Source organism: Xyrauchen texanus, chromosome 31 (genome assembly GCF_025860055.1).
Source record: "Xyrauchen texanus isolate HMW12.3.18 chromosome 31, RBS_HiC_50CHRs, whole genome shotgun sequence".
In the NCBI taxonomy this organism is placed as follows: Eukaryota; Metazoa; Chordata; class Actinopteri; order Cypriniformes; family Catostomidae; genus Xyrauchen; species Xyrauchen texanus.
Genome location: NC_068306.1, coordinates 26,741,922 through 26,761,730, shown reverse-complemented (window position 1 = coordinate 26,761,730; position 19,809 = coordinate 26,741,922). Strand labels below are relative to the sequence as shown.

The following is a 19,809-nucleotide window of genomic DNA, read 5'->3' as shown; positions in this document are numbered from 1 at the left end:
GAGGTACTGGAATCTCTTTCATTCGTCTTAGAACCTAGGAAGGAAAATGTGACATTTACTATCTAGAAAACATTGCTTTACAATAAAGGTTGTATTGACTGGTAGCATCACTGCATACTTAAAAAATAATATAAACCTGTAGTTACGTTTGTAAGGAAACATGCAAAAATAATCAAAACAATTATGCAACACAATATTACACATAAAATATACACAACACTCAGTATGTGCTAGTGTTACTAATTGCACTTAGGTTGTAATATAATGTATTCATTTATTATACTACCTGTTCATGGCAGCAGAGGTTTTCAGCTTCGCTTGGCATTCTGGTATATTTCCCACATGTGCACCTCATTAAATTAGAAATATACACATCAGTTTGTTGTACACTTGTTACAGCTGATGTAGAGGAATTGCACACTTATAACATGTCATCTTTAATGTACGTCGTATAAACTTACCACTGAGAAGCGTCTTGTTCTCGTCGCGATGGGGGTTCGGGTTGATCTTCCGATGTATCACTATCGGACTCTGGCTCAAATTGGTATGGTAAAACAGACTTTTTTTTTTCAGATAGAGCTTAAACTTGGATATGGTAGTGGCCGTTTACATTCTGACACGCGCTGTAAGCGGTAGACCAATCACAAAAGACCAACAGATCATTGAACGAGTCGTTTTTGACAATGGGAAAAAAGGTAATGCTGCAATTTAAATTAAGAGCAAATTAAAGTGGTTTTTTTTTTTTTTTACCTTGAATGCATGTAAATCTATTGTATGAGACCTTTAAAACAAAATTAGGCACGTTTAAAACTATAATAGATGCTTTTTAATATAGGGAACAAAATCTTTAAAAGAACATTGCAGATTACCGACAATAATTGTTTGTGTGCGGATTTATTATCCGGCCCCTTGGTAGAATGGAGAAAAATTTTGGCCCTCTCCTCTTCAAAGTTGCCCATCCCTGTTCTAGGTGGACAGTTTGGAATTTAAGAAAATATTCCTGAAGCTGAAACAGAAACTGTCTGATGTTTTATTTGTAGTTGTGTACAGTATGTTTGTTTATTGTGTTGTTTGATGGAGGAGTGAGGAGAAAAAATTCTGTTCATCAGTGTTCCGTTGCTGCAAAGATAGATACTGAGACATTACTGTGAAGGTAAATCAATAGCAAAACTCAAGACATTGCATATTTGGATTTGAGAATTTGTACAATAAATATTTGTACTTGTTAGTTGAAACTTACACTTACATTACTGATGTGAAAATGTAAAAATGAATGAATGTTGCAATCTGCACTCACAGACAATAATTCAAAGCTTGTGTTTCGAAGTAGTCACAAATGTGTAAAATGACTTTCACATAAATACAACTACAGACATAAACTTGTATTACACATTAACTTTTGCACTTTAATACATTTTCACAGTACAACCACAAATCGGCACTTACAACCTCTCAAATCTGGCACTGCAACTTTAAATGTTCACATCTTGACTTTACAACTACTTTTGCAAGAAACCTGTAGCAAAACTCACTTGTGCACTTATAAAATCCTGATGCGAGAGAACAAGACCAGTGTTCGACAAGCTTTGAATTATTGTCTGTGAGTGCAGATTGCAACATTCATTCATTTTTACATTCATCAAGTTGCAACTAATGATTACAAATATTTATTGTCCAAGTTCTCAAATCCAAATATGCAATATCATGAGTTTTGCCAGTGACGTGCGGTGATGTCTTAAAGAGGCTAGGCAGTGAGTTATGAAAGCCAGATTACCTGATGTATTGTTTAAGCTAATAATACGTAATAACAGTGAACGTTACGCACAAGCGCGGCATATCAAGAAATGTACAAATCAGGATGTATATAGTGTACTCTCTCTCTCTCTCTCTCTCACACACACACACACACACACACACAAGCGCGTAAACAGTGAACGTTACGCACAAGCGCGGCATATAAAGAAATGTACAAATCAGGATGTATATCGTGTATTCTCTCTCTCTCTCTCACGCACACACACACACACACACACACACACACACACACACACACACAAGCGCACAGCCACATAGCCAATCTTTTCTTACATACCAATCAGTTTGAAATGATCGGATAATTTTTGGGCCCTTTTGCTGTACTAGTCCATCTAAGGCTGGCGTAGACCTCCCTCTTGCAATTAACTCCTATTTGGAATTAAAATCGAGCTTGGAAAAATGTCTTAATTCCGTGATTACAGCCGGTGCTGTCATTTTGATTTTGAATTTGGCGGGGATTAGGCATGTACGCTAGCTGTTGTGTAATGACGTTAGCTACGCAAATGTCCAGGAATATCTCGATTTTAATTGGTCCATGTCTGATACGTAACGGAGATGATTACGGGCATAACATATTTACGTCAAAAGGCACAGCAGATTTGTGCTTTTGCCGTACATGTTAAAGAATACAGGATCGAAGTGCGCATGCGCAACATGGGTTTTCCGCTTGTCGTCTGCAATGAATGGACCGTAAAAGCACTGCTTATTCTACCATTTGTTTTTAGTTGATTATGCGTAACTGCTAAATTTGTCATCATAACGTCTAAACAATTGGAATAACACACATATTGCATATATAAAAATCACAAGAATAAAAAGTAAAAATATAAATACAAGTTTATTATTTAATAAACATTTTATTTTTGAATTTTGGCAGGGTAGGCAGTGCCTAGTTTGCCTACCCAGACCGCACGTCAGTGAGTTTTGCTACTGATTTACCTTGATACATCTCTTCCCCTGCAAACATGAAAAGATGTGAAGTTCTGAATGTTAAATACAAAATTTGAATTAATAATTAATAATTTTGTTTGGCTTAATCAACTTTGTTTATATTTGAAAATTAGAAAGAAAAGATGGAACATGCAACAAAAGCTTGATGAACTATACTTAGAGTCATGTTCAGCCTTATTTTTATTAAAAGTTGAGAGTTCAGAAAAGGGCACATTTTGCTTACAAAGACAATCCCTACCCAAAGTATCAAATTATGTTGATCTTGGAATTATTACACATCAACCCATGTTATTTAGAAGCAGTTAAAAATCAGTGTAGTTCACTGAATATAGACAAATGGAATTTGTGTATTTACATTTAAAGATTGCTTAAAATAAGATTTGTGTTACCTTCAGAAGCAATTTCTGTGTGATTAGATGGAATAGGCTACTTTAGATTTATTTATAGCAAAAAGTAGCAATCCTGTGCCAATGAACAATAAATGCTTGTGTTGTAGCTGTGCGACAAAGCAAGGTAGTTATATATCTGAAGCTAAATGTGATCTAAATATGAGATACTAGCTAGTATTCTTGGTGACCTTAGAATAAAATTAGAATTACATTTTTTTCTTTGTTTCTATTGAAACAAAAGTGTCACTGATCCCCCAAAGTGCATCACCATGTGACATTTTATAGTAACATCAAACATGATTATGATCAGCTTTGTCTCTAGCTTGAGGCCATGACGGTTATAGTGACGTTGACTGGTTCCTCGCCGGGGGGAAGGTTTGTAGGTGTTGCACTTGGCCTTGGCAATGCCATTGATGGTTCTGCAAGAGAAAGTGTATGCTTTCTTTGTTCAAATGGGAGTGAACAAAACAATTGAATACACATGCATATTTCAGATGTGATGAAACACCAAGCTGCATTTGTTTTGTTATGAGTGTAATGAAGAAGTGCCAAAGGGCTTAAGGTACCTGGACTAGCTGATGGGCTTGGTTCTCCTGTGCCTCTCTCCCCCTCACCTCCCTCAACAACTTCATCCTCAGGGAAGTTGATGTTCTCTCTAGACTGGCTGTTCTGCCTGAAAATAAATAACATAAATACAACCAAATTTAAATAATCAAAAGGAATGTCAATTTCTAAGTAATTGCACAATTTACAGTGTATTCACTGCATAAAACGATTTTCAAGACAATAATATTTTGTCTTCTTTTCCTGTTAAATTATCTAAACATTTTTAAAATGTGATTTAATTACTTCAAGCAAAATGGGATAAGATATTATGTCTTGTTTTAATATAAATGTGACAAAATTTAGTGAACTTTAGACTGAACTTTAGACTCTGCCAAAAAATCTGCCAATGGGGTAAGCAAAATAAACTTGTTTTCTCTTTGAATTAAGTTTATTTTTCTTGAAAAAACAGTTTTTTTCTTGTTTTAAGCATAAATCTCACTAAATTTTATTAGATTTCTCTCAAAACAAAACTTAAAATCTTATGCCAGTTTGCTTGTCAAGTAAATAAATCACATTTTAAGAATTTTTTTTTTTTACTGGAAAACAAGACAAAAATACTTCTCATTTTTTTGCAGTGTTGAGAAAAATGACTTATGGGCATCATTTAATTTCACTATATCTTCTAAATGTAATTTATTTTATCTATTATATATAGTAAATGTATCTACAATATTATAGAAAAGAGCAACCAAATATCTAGAATATAAATGGCCAAACATACCTTCCAAATATCAAGTCATGAAGCCCTGTAAAATGTGAAAATGACATTAGCAAATAGTCACAATGAGTGCCAACAATTATCATTTTTTTTTTGTTGATAAATGTAGAAATTCTTAAAAAACTCACGTGGGTTATTGTTGCGGTTCCGTACCACATACATGAAGAGCAGTACAGTGATTATTGTTGCTATGATCATGCCCCCGATGGCTGCCCCGATCACAGCAGGGTAAGCATTGAAGGGAGGGTCCGCTGGAAGACAGTATACCTTTTTCAGTTTTTACAAAATCAGTGTCCAAATTGCAGTGTTCCAGGCAAATTGACATTTTCAGAGGCTTATTAGTTCTCTAACTCCATACCATTCCATCAATTGATCAATATATGGTATTACTTCAATTTGATTTTCATAATTTACACAATATGAGGGTGAGAAATGATGACCGAAGTCTTTTTAGGGTAAATTATCCTTTTAACCTAAACATGTTTTTAGGTTTAGCTACCGTAGCTTGGGTTTAACTGTTTAGCTAGTTGTTTATCTATGATCATGAGTATTCTCTTAAGGGGGTAAGTTGCATTATCAGACAGAAAGAGATTAATAGACATAAAGTGATATAAGGAAAGGTCAAAAGACAAGTTAACAGGAAGATCATGGAAGAAAGGATGAGTGGGAGGAAATGTGTGGGTGTGGAAGTGGCCAAGTGTCACCTGAATGGACAACAAAACAAAAACAACAGTATTAGATTTACAATGAGTGGCAATGTGGAAATGAAAATCTTAAACAGCTCACAGCATCAACTGACATTCAACATTTGTTTGGTATTTTGATATGATTTAAATTAGTAAACTATTATCATAACCACATGTGTGAGTTCTCACCTGGGCTCTTAATCTCTGAGGGGTTTCCAGTGGTGCGGTGGTTGACTGCAGTAATGCGGAACGCATAGGTTCCAATGGGATCCAGACTGTCGACTTGGTAGGTTCGGACATCAGGATTCAGATCTATCAGTTTCTGCCAAGGAGGCTCACTGTGTAGTTTCTTCACAGGGTCAGGGAGCCTCTGACGCTCGATAAAGAACCCAGTGAGGTCACCGTCAGTCTGAAGCAGCCAGTCTAGGTCAACATCTGTTCGTTGATGACTGTTGTAAATGATCCTACTGATGGTTATATTTGGGGGCATTGGGTATCCTGAAACAGAGCCATTTAGAAAGTTGGTTATTTATTTCTCACTGTTTAGTATGACCAATGGATGACCTACTGGAGTTGAGGTGGAAACTATTTTTTAATCCAAATTATACTGTAGTTCACCATTTCTATGAAGAAAGTAAGTCATACGAGTTTGAAACTGGACGTAAGAAAACAATGACAGATTTGTCATTTTTGGCTGAATTATCCCTTTAAAAGGCTTGCTTACTCTTCACCATCAGCATAATAGGGATCTCTGCCCCTCCAACAGCATTGGTAGCTGAACACCAGTATTGGCCGCTGTCTGTCTCGCTGTCAGTTTCCCGAACGGTCAAGTTGGTCCAGGTAGCAGCTCGATCTAGTATGTACTTCATAGGTATGCTGTCCACTTGCTGTTTTAAGTTATTATACCAGGTGATCTCAGTGACAGGGTAGTTTTTACTCAAAATACAGGTGAGCTGCACATCACTGCCCTCATAGACTGACATCATGCTGCGCTGGGTCACTAAGACTGGTGCCTCTGAAGACAAGAAGAGAGGACACAGTTTAAAATAGTTTTTTCTTCTGTTTTGAAAGAGTTCTGTAGAATGATGAAAGAACCTTCCTTACCCAGCTTTAACACACACTGTTTTATCTCCTGTGCCAATGGATGTTTCCCATGACATACAAAGGCTTTGCCACTGTAGGTGGCACTGGACCGCAGAACCAGGATGTTGGCATTCTGCTCAGATGTGCCTTGCATGTCCCCTGAGCTGGAGGCCCACCATAGCAGGGCTCGAGGAAACCCACCCTCCCATGAGCAGGATAGCATCAGGTACTCATTGTTACGAGTAGCGTATGCAGAACACTTGGGCTCCCCAGAGGGCATCCCTGGAGTCAAGAGAATAAGGGTCAAGGACTTCACTTACATTTTTTGTCCTGATCAATTAAGTTTTTTCTTGGGCTTAAAGTCAAAAATGTCTTAAGAGGCATCCACAGGACTCACATCTCAATGTCAATTGCTGCTTTGACCTCCACATGAAAAGGTGTTGCAGATAGCATCACAGAATGGTGATTTTACAAGTTTGCTTGGCTAAAGACGGTGCACCATAAACATTGAAAACATGTATTTGGGCTTCGAATGGAAAAAAAGTCATGGAAATATAATACATTCATTGCAATATACAGCAAATTAGTCATTTAAATTAATTAAAGGGTTAGTTCACCCAAAAATAAAAATTCTCATTCTCATTTACTCACTCTCATGCCATACCAGATGTGTTTGACTTTCTTTCTTCTGCAGAACACAAATTAAGATTTTTGGTTAAATTAATGTCTTCTAAAGTGATATGATTGCTTTGGGTGAGAAACATATAGATATTTAAGTCCTTTTCACTATAATTGTTTACTTCCGGTCACTCTCCAATGCGCATTCATGAGGGGAATCAGTTCACGCTGCCTCTCACGTGGCGTAAGTGCACTGGCAAGGTTGGGAGGGTTACTTGTAAAATGTAAACAGTAACTTAATCCAGTTACCTCAATAAGGAAATTATGTAATCAGATTACTTTTAGTTACTTTTTAATTGCCTCAAGATCGCATGTGTGAATAAAGAAGTAAAAAAAACTTCATTTAATCAACCTTCCAGAATGCAAACAAACCGTGATTGAGTAACGTAGCTATTATTATAAAACATGAAAACATTAAAAACAGAAACAGTGCCTCCTTATCAGGAAAACAGAATATGTTAAAATGCAGATCAACTACAAATTAACCAAATCAGGTGAGTCCTCAGATTTGTTTTATTTTTTCATCAAGCAAATACTGTTGTAACAGATGAACTGAATTATGTCTTGGTTAACATTAATCAAAATCTGACAGGATATATGTCATATTCAAAAATACTACCATGTTAAAATATGCCATGTATTTCAGTTAGCATATAGACTAATAGGCACTCACCATTTATTAACTTCCATCTGCAATAGGTAGATCACAGGCTATCTTCTTCATCATAATTATTGCTATTTTTAATAGTACTATTTACATTTGCCAGTTTTTCTCCCTCACCCATACTTTTGAATTGTTCTTATTAGATTTATAATAAGATCTTTATCTAATAAATTATCCATTGCACCTTCCCCTATTTTGATTTTCCTAATTGTGATTTTCGAGTGGTTCTTGCCTTTAAATGCTTCTTTAAATTATATGTTGGGTCCTTGGAAAATCAATAAATTACACTGAACTGTAATGTTGTTTCCCTTTTCTCCATTAAAGAGACAAGAATGTCGGAATTTCCACAAAAAATAATCAATTCCTCCAGTGGCCATTGTGATGAAACAGCCCTTAATGTTTTGACCTCGGTTGCCTCCAGAGCACAGTGTTGAGATCTCCAAGAGATCTCCAGTGCTATAAAGCATCAATTTATGTCAGGAATTTGTTGTTGTTGTTTTGTTATTAATTCAGAATTGTAATCCTGCTAGTAATCAAAATTTTTACCAAATGTCACTGTAATCTGAATATGTTGGCTTTTTATGTAATTGTAACGGATTACAGTCACATATTTTTGTATACTTAACAAGTATTCTGTTACTCCCCAAGCCTGCTCACTGGCATGTTCAAATAAAAGCAAAGCCAATGAAGCTTATGAACAGCGTTCTCTTGTAAACAAATCGAGCAGCATTTCTGATTGTATCGTGTCAGTCATGCAGTAGTGACTTAAATACTGATCTGTTTCTCTCCTAAAGTGATCATATTGCTTCAGAAGTCATTAATTTAACCACTGGAGTCAAATGGATCACGTTAATTACGACTGTCTGTTCTTTTTGGAGCTTTAAAGTGCTGATCACCATCCACTTGCATTATATGGAACTATAGAGCTGAGATATTCTTGTAAAAATCTTTGTTTGTGTTCTGCAGATGAAAGAAAGTCATGCCTATCTGGGATGCCATGAGGGTGAGTAAATGATGAGAGAATTTTCATTTTTGGGTGAACTATCCCTTTAAAGAAATCTTAGGGTGCTCAGAAACAAGGCAAATATTAATGAATAAAGGGAAATGATGAGACATTCAATATCTCTAAATCAAGTGTGACCGTTTGTAAGCTACTCTAAAATACATCATTGGTGAGGCAAAAACATGACTGGAAAACCACAAACTTTGGAAATGTTGGACCTATCATTTCAAAGACAGAATTTGCATACATCATGCAAATTGTCAGTTAATCATTGGTCAGCTGCAACAAGGTCAAAGTTACAACTGTTTTAACTTTGAGCACAACTTTCAATGCTTGACTACAAAAAAAAGATAAAAGCTGAAATTCAGGAAAAAAGAAAGTAGCTTGTAATAATCTTTTTTTAAGATTTTTTAAAAACATTGAAAGTTAAAAAAAAAAGTGTCTTTCAAATCATAATCAGTCTGGCATAACCAACATGGCATACATTTAGCCATTTTGTTGTAATGTGACTAGAAACCCATAAAAAAAGTCCTGTTTTTGAAAATATTACATTTTGACATTATAATAAAGGCACTTTCTATTCAAGAAAACTTGCTATTTGTAAATATAGTAAATATTTGCAAATATAAAATATATATATATATATGAGTATTTTACCGGTCATTTTTGTATCCTCATGTATTCAAGAAGCAAGAAAAGTATTTTAACACCTTTTATTTGATTGTTACACCAATTGACATTTGAAAACCCTTTTATGAATTATACATTTTATTAATATATTTATTTAGGTAGAAAATGCTTTAAATGTTCTTATATGAAACCAACATCGTCACAAAGATTCAATTTCTAAGAATTTGACACGTTTTAAACTTGATTTTTAATAGATTTCAAAATTGACAACATTATTTGTCTTATTTACTTACATGCTCTGGCGCTACAGCTGCTGATTTCATTCTGTGCTACGTGTGAGCCTTGGCAGATGAACAGTGAGTTGTTTTTGGTCTCTGGACCTGTCTGAATCTTGGTGATGTTTGTGACTCCCTCACTCTCATCTCCAAACACATACGGACTCCATCTCAAAGAGGCTGGAGGAACACCGCCCTCCCAGATACAGCGGAGGGCCAGGTCAAAGTAATTGTTCACTGGGAGGATGGAGCAAGTTGGAGCACCTTCTGGAGGATCTGTGGGAACAAAACCATTGTGTAACACTGGGCAGTGAAATAGATACTGGGTAATTTGGGGCCAATTTAGGTAACTGATAGAGGCAGAGAAGCGCTTTGGAATTTGAGCCCAACGAAGAGGTCGGATCAGGTGCCTAGATAGAGGTAAGAGCTAATGGACTCCTAGAGAGTTAATCTACAGACAAGAGTGATGAAATACTTGATTGGTATTATTAAAGCATTTGCTGAAAAAGCATCCCCCATTTGGACTTGCTATAATCGTTGCTGTATTGACTGAAGCAAACTCTAAAGCCTTGTCCATATATATATATATATATATATATATATATATATATATATATGTATAGTGAAACGCAATATTCACCCTCAGTTTTATCACCTACAGTGCTTTAGAAAATCTCTCCATCCATATGTCAACAAAACATTGTTGTAAAATGCTCACATAACCATGCCAGGCCAGGCGATATTGTACCGTAAAGCTTTTATTTAAAAAAAAAAAAACACATTATACTAATGTATATTGAAGTTTTTTTTAATCTCCTGAAGTAAAAAAGAGGTGTAGACTCATTTATCAGATGAACAGATGAACATTGTCTGAAAGATAAACACGTCATCAAACCTATGACTGCTGACCACAAAAAACAAACTAGCATTCTGCCATCAATGTCAAATTCCTGCCTTGACAGCGCATGACCAATATTTAGAAACAACTGATTCCATGCAAAACCCGTGTTCATGATGTCACTATATTCCAAATTCTCAGTTTCAGCTGTCCACATGCATCACAGAAAACTGTGTTTTGAAAAGTCTTCACTTTGGAAGTTGTTGTCATCTAAAATACCATTTACTATATGTTTTGAGAAATACCGTATGTGTGAATGTGGCCTAAGATCACATCCACACTAATACTTTTAGTTTGAAGACGTGTGATTTTGCTACTTTAATGCCTCTCATCCACATCTCATTGCCGTTTTCCTCTACTAAAAATAGAACATTTAGAAAACTAAAGATTTTCAAAGGTTTAGTTTTAGTTTAGTCTCCATAACTGCATACTTTGGAAAACGATGACTTTAGGAAACCTGAATTAGAAAACTGATTAGTAAGCAAATTAAATTAGAGTACGGTATTGGTGAGGTTGTTACCATTGTGGTCATTCTAACATTTGGCAGACAAGAGAAGGGGGAGAGCTGCTAAATACATCCATAAATAGATGCAGATTCAGGGCATGAATGGGAGATTGAGATGTTATGACAAAACAAGGCTTCCAGACCTTTCTTGACTTGTCATAACAAAGAAACAATCACACCAGCTGTATACCTTCAGCTCTCAGAACTGTCCTTCACCTCCTCCAGATGCACGTCCACAATTGGCCACTCTGGAAGCCTGACACCTTCGTTTATGTACTTGTGTGTGCTTGTTAGTGTACAGGAAAGAGTGTAAGATGGAGGCAAAAGCAAGAATGACAAGGAATTTCAGAAGGAAACGTGAAGAAACTGTAAAGAACTCTACCAAGACAGGAGGAAGAAACAGCTAATTTGGCCAGCAGAGTCCAGACAGTGGTTTATGAGAGTCACTCACAGTAGACGGTCAGGGTGATGGTTTTCTTGGAGCGGGTGTTGAGGTAAGTGTTCTGAGCCAGGCAGGCATAGAAGCCTGTGTGCATGCGTAGGATCTTGGTGATGGTGAACTGTGGACCTGAGTACACCTGGGAGTTGTTGTAGAACCAGACATATTGACTGGGGGGATTTGATGAGGCTTGACACAGGAGGGAAACAGTCTCTCTTTCCAGGGCTGAATAACCACGCTCTGTCACGGAGTAAGGGGTGACATCGATTTGAGGCAGGTCTGGACCAACTGGGAAAAGACCAACACATGTTTGCTAGCATATCTTCATTATGTAGAACAAAAGGTAAGATTTGACAAGGTATGAGCAAAAAAGACTATACAACTCTAGCATTCACCAAAGTACTCTGTATTCTTTATTTCATATCAGTAGGATTCGCTTACAAATAATGTCAAGCCAGATCCGATCACTGCGTTGTTCATTGACCTGATTGCTGGCAATACACCTGTACCAGCCAGTGTGATTGCGGGTGACCTCAGTGACATTGAACAGGTTGTTGTCGTTGCTCTTGGCCATAGTGGTGAACTGCCCATCCCGGCTTTCCTGCTCCCATATGTAATTAATTGGGCCTGTGCCATTCTCCATGCCACAGCGCATGGTCACGAATGTGCCTTCCACTGGTGAGGGGTCACTCATCAGAATGTAAGGTTTGGTCACTGGCACTGTAGAGGTCATCACAACATTGAAACTCATTACTTATATCGCATGGAAGAGTGGAATCAAAATATACTGACTTTATTAGCTTGCAGGAGTTCTGTCAACAATCTAATAGCAAGGGTAGAAGAGTTCTTGTTTCAGTTAGGGGCCCTTCATGATGTCTTTGACTGTTGCACAGCGCCAAGTGCCACCATTTCAAGTTCAAGGAGTTGTTACCACCAAATCTGTTTTTGTGCCCTCTGCTCTGTCTTTAAATGTTTTGTGAATATGCGCTAGACAAACGTTTTTTCACGTGACACTGTTTTTTTCAGCATCTGTCGCAGGAGCACTGTATTTTTTAGAGACTGTGTCAGGTTAAAATCTTTAGCTGTTAAAAACTCAGGACACTTGCATTCTGTTCTATTTGTGGCAATGCATCTAGCTTTATTTTAGCGCAATGACCAGTAAATGTGAAGTCATTTAAAAGTGTAATGCATTAAAGATTACAAATTATTCTCTAAAATTGTAATCTGATTACTTAATGGATTATTTACTGGGGAAAGAAATCACTTTACTAATGACTTTACTTTTAAGTTACGTACACTTCTAACCCCTACTAACACTTGTCATAGAAATGGTTTTGTTTTACCACAAATTATAAATATCTCCTTGTCCATTGGCGAATGCAAGTAATACACTCAACACCTCACATTTCCCCCTTACAATGACTCGTTAGGGGGCACATGACCTTATAGTCGTACATATTTCCATAATAAATATTTGGCATGTATTCCTTGTTTTTATGTGTAACCCAAATGTAAAGCCAATAACTGTAATCTGATTAAAAGAATTTAATTGCGATAGATTACAATTAACAAATTATTTTGTTATTGCATTACACTCAACACTGTCAAGTATGGATTCGGTGTGAACGGCCCCTAAAAGAACTTTAAAAACACGTCTTGAGACACCTATGTTCTGTTCTGTTTGTTGCGTTGCACTTAGCTTTTTTTTTCTTTTTTTTTTAGCTAAATTAGTGAGTGGGCCACATTTCTGAGAAAATTATTGAAGGGGGTCCTTGCAAATACCGACGTCATGTGACATTGTCTAAAAACGCTGGAATCCACAAAAAAATCCTGATCTAAAAGTAGTCTAACTTGGCAATAGGTCAATGTTGAAGTCCTTTGTTTTTACTATAAATTCTCCTCCCTGCTCAGTCAATCTCCACTTCTATCCACACCTATCATATCATATCATGTCTGAACACATGGATTTTACCACTGGAGTCATATGGATTACTTTTATGCTCCTTTTATGTGGATTTTGGAGCTTAAAAATTGCCAGGTTTGCCTGATGCCAGGAGGGTGAGTTAATCATGAGAGAATTTTCATTTTTGGGTGAACTTTCCCTTTAAATAACCTCTGATTACCACTGACCTAGAACACGCAGATGCACATAGTAGTAATAGAGCTTGGCTCCCTCTGCAGTATCATATAGTGCCTGGCAGGTGTAAACTCCTTCAGCAGCCATAGGAAGCTTCTCTATTGACAAAGAGGCGCTGTTGCTGATGACCGTCAGATCACCCAAGTCTTTCGCTAATTTTTGCAGCTTGGGCCCCTTCCCAAAGTTGTACACCACAGCACGGATGGTGTCTGTGCTGGGTTCGGTGAAGCCCCAGATATATACATCAGGCAAGGTGGGGCCACATTCCAGGATCACTCCACGTCCCACCACGCCATTGGTCCAGGTCTCACTGTATACCACTTCCCCCGGGTCCAAGATATCTACGCCTGGGGACACATTGTGAGAGCACATAATGTGAAAGGTGGTAGTTCTCTGAGGTATTATCAGCATTGATTAAGTTACAAAGTCAGCGTGATCAGGGTGTCATCGGTAGATTTTTTTTCCATTGGCAAACTAATTATTTTAGAACTTTTCTCAGAACTAACTGGTGTTATTTTTCATGTTTAGTGAATGTATGAAGTCAGTTCCCCTCAAGATCACACTGGTGTCCTTGCAGAGTAACCACAGATGTAATTCATCACATTACTATGAAAATGTTACACTAAAATTTGACAACCAGAAAGTGTTTTCAAATTTTGTTTGACTTCAGTTTGAACAACATATTGTTTTATAATTTAATATCTAGCAAATGTTTTGCTTAAATGTGTTTGTGCTATCTTTATTTTTAAAAATGCAACTTATATAATGCAGTGATATTAATGCATTCTAAAGAGTAACTGAAGTCCAAATACTTAATTAGGGACACTGTATGGTAGCATAGTAGTATATATGGTAGTAATAGTTAATAGCATTGAAACACCACATTAGACAGTATCATTTCAATTAGAAGTTGTCTGGAGTGAAAACTGTTGTTCGTACTCTTACCTTGGAGGAGGGGTAAAAATAAAACTGTCAGGCAGATATCAGGTACCCCTAAAACTCTGTGGAACATGGTGCCATGATTCTCAGGTATCCAAAGCCTTGGCCAAGAAATACAAAAGCACAACAGCTGTCTCTAAAATCAAAGAAAAATGATGAAATATCCAATAAGAATAATGATCTTCTCTGAGCTTATATCTCTGAGCAGACAGACTCCACAGGCGGTAAGTGGCTTGGTGAGAAAAATAAGCAACTGAGACTCTCTACATTGATTTGGCTTGAATAATTCACAGGCTGTTCCCTCCACCTACAGAAATACAGTGGCGTAGAGTAGAAAGACAAGGTTTAGGATGTCACGATGATAGCTGTGTCTCATCTATTATTGAGAGTGGTGGTATGGATGGCCATTCTGGCATTCCATCACCCAGATCAGGAAGGGAACATTCTGATACATGAAGAGTCCCAACACAATTATTTATTCTCTTGGGGAAATAAACAAATGTTAATTATAACAAACAGTGCCTTGTATCTTATAGCATAATAGCTTGTCAATGTTCAGATCCAATTAAAAAAACAATTAAAAACACAAATTGTGGGTTATAAATTAAGATTTCTGGGGGTTTGGAGAGACATCCCTGTCTTTTAAATATTTTACATAACAATAAGCCCTACATATGATTGGAATGTTAGATTTTGCCAACATATACCACAAACCAAGAAAATATAATCCATGTTGAACTGCAGAAATGTTTTATGCAGTCTACAAATTGAGGTAAGCCATGTCCAATTATCAGTGTGGGAATTTAGTGGACCTATAGGAGAATACAAGCTTGAGGTAGCTTAAGAAACAGCTTGATCCAGCAAAAGAGGGTTTGCTGGTTTAAGATAGCATTAAGATAGCATAGTGCATGTTGCCGTGGTCACAACTTGATGAGGTGCACTTTAATCTTTGATCCCAGCTCATCCCCTCTCTGGGTTTGAGGTCAGAATGATGCTAATATGTGTGTGTGAGTCATGTTTCCATCAATGCACTAACAGCTCAGCCAACAGAGGAAAACGAGCTGCTCCCTACATTTATTCATTAGTTTCTCATGTTACACTTCCTTATAAAATGGACAAACACACCAATACAAACAGTAATGCACGCAAGAGTGCACACCAAAATGCATAGACACCAAGAATAATGATATGATATGAGATATATTAAAACAAATGTGTATGCATAGAGTGGCCCCAAAAGTATCTGGACAATTTAACCACACTTAAAAATGTAGGATGTTCATTAGATATAAGATATCAAACAGTGTGGCATCTGCGAACAAATGATTCTCAACCTTCTTGATTCTCAGAACTAACTTCACTTTTCTTTGTCATTTTTACCATTACTCTTTTACCAACTGGCCTCAAGGTGGTTTATCATGGATATATGAATTCAGCTCCCCTCAAGTTAAAAGATGTCCTTTCAGAGGAACCACAGGTGTAGTTCATCACATTAATTGTGGACATGTTCAATTATTTTTAAGAAGTGTCCAAATATTTATTTTTTTTACTTGAAAAATATGCATATTGTTGTATAATTTATAACCCACCAAAAAAACTTGTTAATTTAAAATGTTTCTTTGAAAAGTGTTTGTGCTATTTCCTTTTAAATATATGCTACTTAAATAGATATTTAGTTATATAATGCAATGAGATAAGTTGTAAAAGGTTGCTTACACATGTACACTTAAAAATGGTTAATAATCTGAATTAAGTGATTAGTGCAAATCAGTTGTGTAACCAGACTGAACCAACTGTGATCTGTCAAGTAATGTTCATGCAAGATGGCATGTAGTATGTCCTATTCATAAAATTGTATCTATAATCAAATGATTCCAGTCCTGTGTAATCAGCACAATTACTTCCTCATAACTTGCATACATTACATTTCATTATCATATCCTGCATAAGAGCAAGATGACTAATACAATGTCCTATATATAATCATCAATTTCTTAACAGAATGAACATTGAAGTGAATATTTTTTTATTAGTAGAAAAAGAGAAACAAACAAAAACACAAGATATTAAAATATCATAAATTCAAGAGACATTTTCACTGATTAGAAACATCAGAATCTGCACACTGTCTTGTGCTCTATACACTGTATAAATGCTCTTTATGTATAATTAGAATTGTAGAGCATGGAAGTACCTTTGAAAATACCTTTTGCATGAATGTCACAAAGCATATACTGTAAACAATAATAAAGGACAAATAACCTTTCTAAATAAATATTTTACCTGGAATCGGCTGGTGTTCAAATAAAAAAATTCCACATATATACATATACAGCATATATACCTTATAGATGCAAAATAAATTAATTAATTATAAACATTTCACAGACAGATTATTTTGTTAAGTATTGTTCATAATCATGTGGCTGTCATAATTTTCACTAATATGAAAACAGCAAAAAGAATACAAAATACACAACAAATCCCTTATGACATAAAACAATGGAATGATGAATAACTTTACAGAAAACAATACAAAAAATACAGTCCTACACTAGTAAATGGGATATAAGGATAACTGACCCACTTTGAGCAGATCAGAATATAATTTGTTGTGTAAAGCCAGAAACTACTCTGATGCTTAAATCAGTAATTATTTACATATTAAGTCTAAGTAAAGTTATTATTATAAATAAAAAAATGTTCATGTAAATCCAATTATGCTTAGACATTAGCTAATTATTTTAAGTTTGCAGATAGAACACAATGTTGTCACATGAAGAAAAAAAAAAGAAATGGTTAATATCAAAAGTACACAATCACATAGCAACTGATTAAAGACAGGAAAAGACACAGGTTGCATATTTATTCAAACATACTGCTCTTTGGGAAAAGTGTATGAGGAGATGGGGCCGGTGGGTGTGGGGTAGGTGAATATAGCGGCCTGGTTGCTGTGTTGAGTGTAGGGGTTTTGGGGCAGGAAGGTCAGTGGAGGTTGAATGGGCGGAGAGTTCTGTTCCAGATAATCCTCTTTGTTACATGCCAAACGGTAACTCACGTAGTCAGCCGTGTTCGGGAGCTCATCGTAGAAACTCCCGGGGCTCTTTGGGAAGGTCAGATAGAGAAAAGAAGAGAATTAGTGTTGTGTATATTTAATGAGAGTACCGTCACTGTGATATTACGCCTGCTGGTGCTGTCACGCCGAATCTTAAAGTTATAAATGAACCATTTTTTTTTACAATTCAGAATACATACATTTTTTAAAAGTAGCAAAGTTCAGGGTGGTTATATGCTGAAGTTCTCAAAGTTAGAGTTATTGCTAAAACATACACTATTAATACAAAATTAAATACACCTACTGTAAATGTCACTGTGTTTTCAGGGGTATTAGTACTTAAAAGGATAGTTCACCCAAAAATAAAAATGCTCTGTAACCCTCATGTCATCCCAGATGTGTATGACTTCTTTCTTCTGCAGAACACAAACAAAGGTTTTTAAAAGAATATTTCAGCTCTTTTGGTCCTCATAATATAAGGGAATGTTGACCAGAACTTTGAAGGCCTAAAAAGCAGTATAAAAGTAATCCATAAGACTTCAGTTTTTAAATCCATAACTTCTGAAGTGATATGATAGGTGCAGGTGAGAAACAGATAATATTTCAGTCCTTTATTAATTGGAAATCGACACTTTACTTTCACTTCCACATTCAGCTACTGATCAGGGCTGGTCAAAGGTGGAGATTGGTAGTAAAAAATGACATACATAATAATCTGTTTCTCACCAGCACCTATCGTATCACTTCAGAAGACATGGATTTAACCACTGGAGAGTCATGGATTACTTTTATGCTTCATACATTTCACTTTTGGACCTTCTGATTTCTGATCACCATTCACTTACAATGTGAGGATCTACAGAACTGAAATAGTCTTGTAAAAATCTTCATTTGCGTTCTGCAGAAGAAAGTCATACACATCTGGGATGGCATGAAGGTGAGTAAATGATGAAAGAATCTTAATTTGTTGGAGAACTATCCCTTTAAAGGGATAGAAAAAAGAAATACAGGTTTGGAACAACTTAAGAGTGAGTAAATGGTGACAGAATATTCATGTTAATCTTCGGGTGAAAAATCCCTTTAACAAAGAGACCAGTCACCAGTAGGAGGCACTCTCTGTTCAGTATTGTGCCAAAGGCACTTGGAGTTTTTCATTAAAGCCTCAGTTATTCAGGTCAGCTATGAGAGTCCTGTGCATTAGAGCATCCTTTCTTCTGACAAAATGCTCAGAGCCCTCGTTGGTTGTTATGTGGGCTGACTAAGTGCTCTCTTACCTGAAAGTCATCAGCTGTCTTCTTTTTAGAGGAGGAAGGCTTTTTGTGGGCTGCAGAAGAACTATCCCTGTAATAATAGAGAGGAAGATATAGAGGGTCACAATGCCTAAAACAGCTACAGGGCAATTTATTCAGCTTTACTCCCCAAATTTCAGAAATACACATCAGTGTCAAATATCTATTACGTGTTAAGCCCTTCAAAGGCCCTGTGACTTTATGACTCACGTCTTAAAGTACATTTTTGGTTTATGTTGTGCTAGTTGATATGGAAGTTGTCTTGGACAAATACTGACACCTAGTGGTTTGGAGGCAGCATCACACAAAAGCAATTGTTTTCACTTAGTTTTGCTTGATTAATTTATTCTGGTTGTTACATAAATAAAATACTGTAAGTAGTATTTGGCTAATCATGTATTCTCAAGGTCCATGTAAAATAAAACAGTTTTAATTATGCCACGTCCGCACAAATCCATTTTCATTTGAAATTGTATTGATTTTGCTACGTTTACACCTCTCTTCCACAATGGAATGGTGTTTTACTCCAACTGCAGAAATGCATGCTTTGGACAATGATAACGTTAAGAAACTGAAAGCGGAGGTTTTTGAACTGTGGAGATTACTAATATGACTGGAGTCTTCATCTCATGTGAGTGTACATGATTTGAAACATTTCGTAAAAGTAGTCTACTATTAATTTCTTTTAGAGGTGAAACGTTTTTTAAATGAGGAAGATATACTAAATACACCATTTCACATTTCCTGAACTGTTCCATTCATTTGATGGAGTGAGAATTGTATATTTGTCATTTTGCATGCTTCTTGCTGTATATATGGTATTGATGCTGTGCCTCTGGTATTAAATATGGCATTTAAGAATTAAATGAGAATTAGTGACTTAAAATGAGTGTATCTGCAGAGCAATCATCCATATATTTAACTGGTAAAGTTAAGCATAGTTATAACTCCTCATAAGCTTAGCTTACTCATAATTGTCATCATTGTCTGTTGATAAAGTGAGAAAGTACTATTGATTAAAAACCTAGACCACTCCCAAAGAGTAACCT

The 19,809-nt window shown here is 36.2% G+C and overlaps 2 protein-coding genes across 3 annotated transcripts in view; both read right to left on the bottom strand.

The window, feature by feature from the left end:
• Positions 1-3,473: 3,473 nt before the first annotated feature.
• Positions 3,474-13,849, bottom strand: LOC127624904 (V-set and immunoglobulin domain-containing protein 10-like 2). The gene is made up of 11 exons (XM_052099843.1): positions 13,471-13,849; positions 11,782-12,060; positions 11,353-11,628; positions 9,517-9,774; positions 6,270-6,530; positions 5,890-6,180; positions 5,355-5,663; positions 4,608-4,730; positions 4,483-4,507; positions 3,722-3,828; positions 3,474-3,574 (listed from the first exon to the last, which is right to left on the bottom strand). The coding sequence occupies exons 1-11, from the start codon at positions 13,847-13,849 to the stop codon at positions 3,474-3,476; spliced, it is 2,409 nt and encodes an 802-aa protein (XP_051955803.1).
• Positions 13,850-16,520: 2,671 nt separating this feature from the next.
• The window catches only part of LOC127625304 (nectin-1-like), a 41,046-nt gene continuing 37,757 nt past the window's right edge, over positions 16,521-19,809 (bottom strand). For both annotated transcript variants that reach the window (XM_052100511.1, XM_052100512.1), the window contains exons 7-8: positions 18,746-18,812; positions 16,521-17,519 (exon numbers count right to left, since the gene is read on the bottom strand). In XM_052100511.1, the coding sequence (XP_051956471.1) occupies positions 17,286-17,519; positions 18,746-18,812 (301 nt within the window). In that variant the 3' untranslated portion in view covers positions 16,521-17,285. The remainder of the gene's footprint in view (positions 17,520-18,745; positions 18,813-19,809) is intronic.

Bases quoted from the DNA above. Each gene is read 5' to 3' on its own strand.
- LOC127624904 (XM_052099843.1), bottom strand. From the start codon at position 13,849: ATGTGCTCTCACAATGTGTCCCCAGGCGTAGATATCTTGGACCCGGGG. The intron at 5,664-5,889 runs GTAAGCAAGCCT...GCTCTGTTTCAG, and splicing joins TATTATGCTGATGGTGAAGA to GATACCCAATGCCCCCAAAT. The intron at 3,575-3,721 runs GTACCTTAAGCC...TTTCTCTTGCAG, and splicing joins AAGCCCATCAGCTAGTCCAG to AACCATCAATGGCATTGCCA.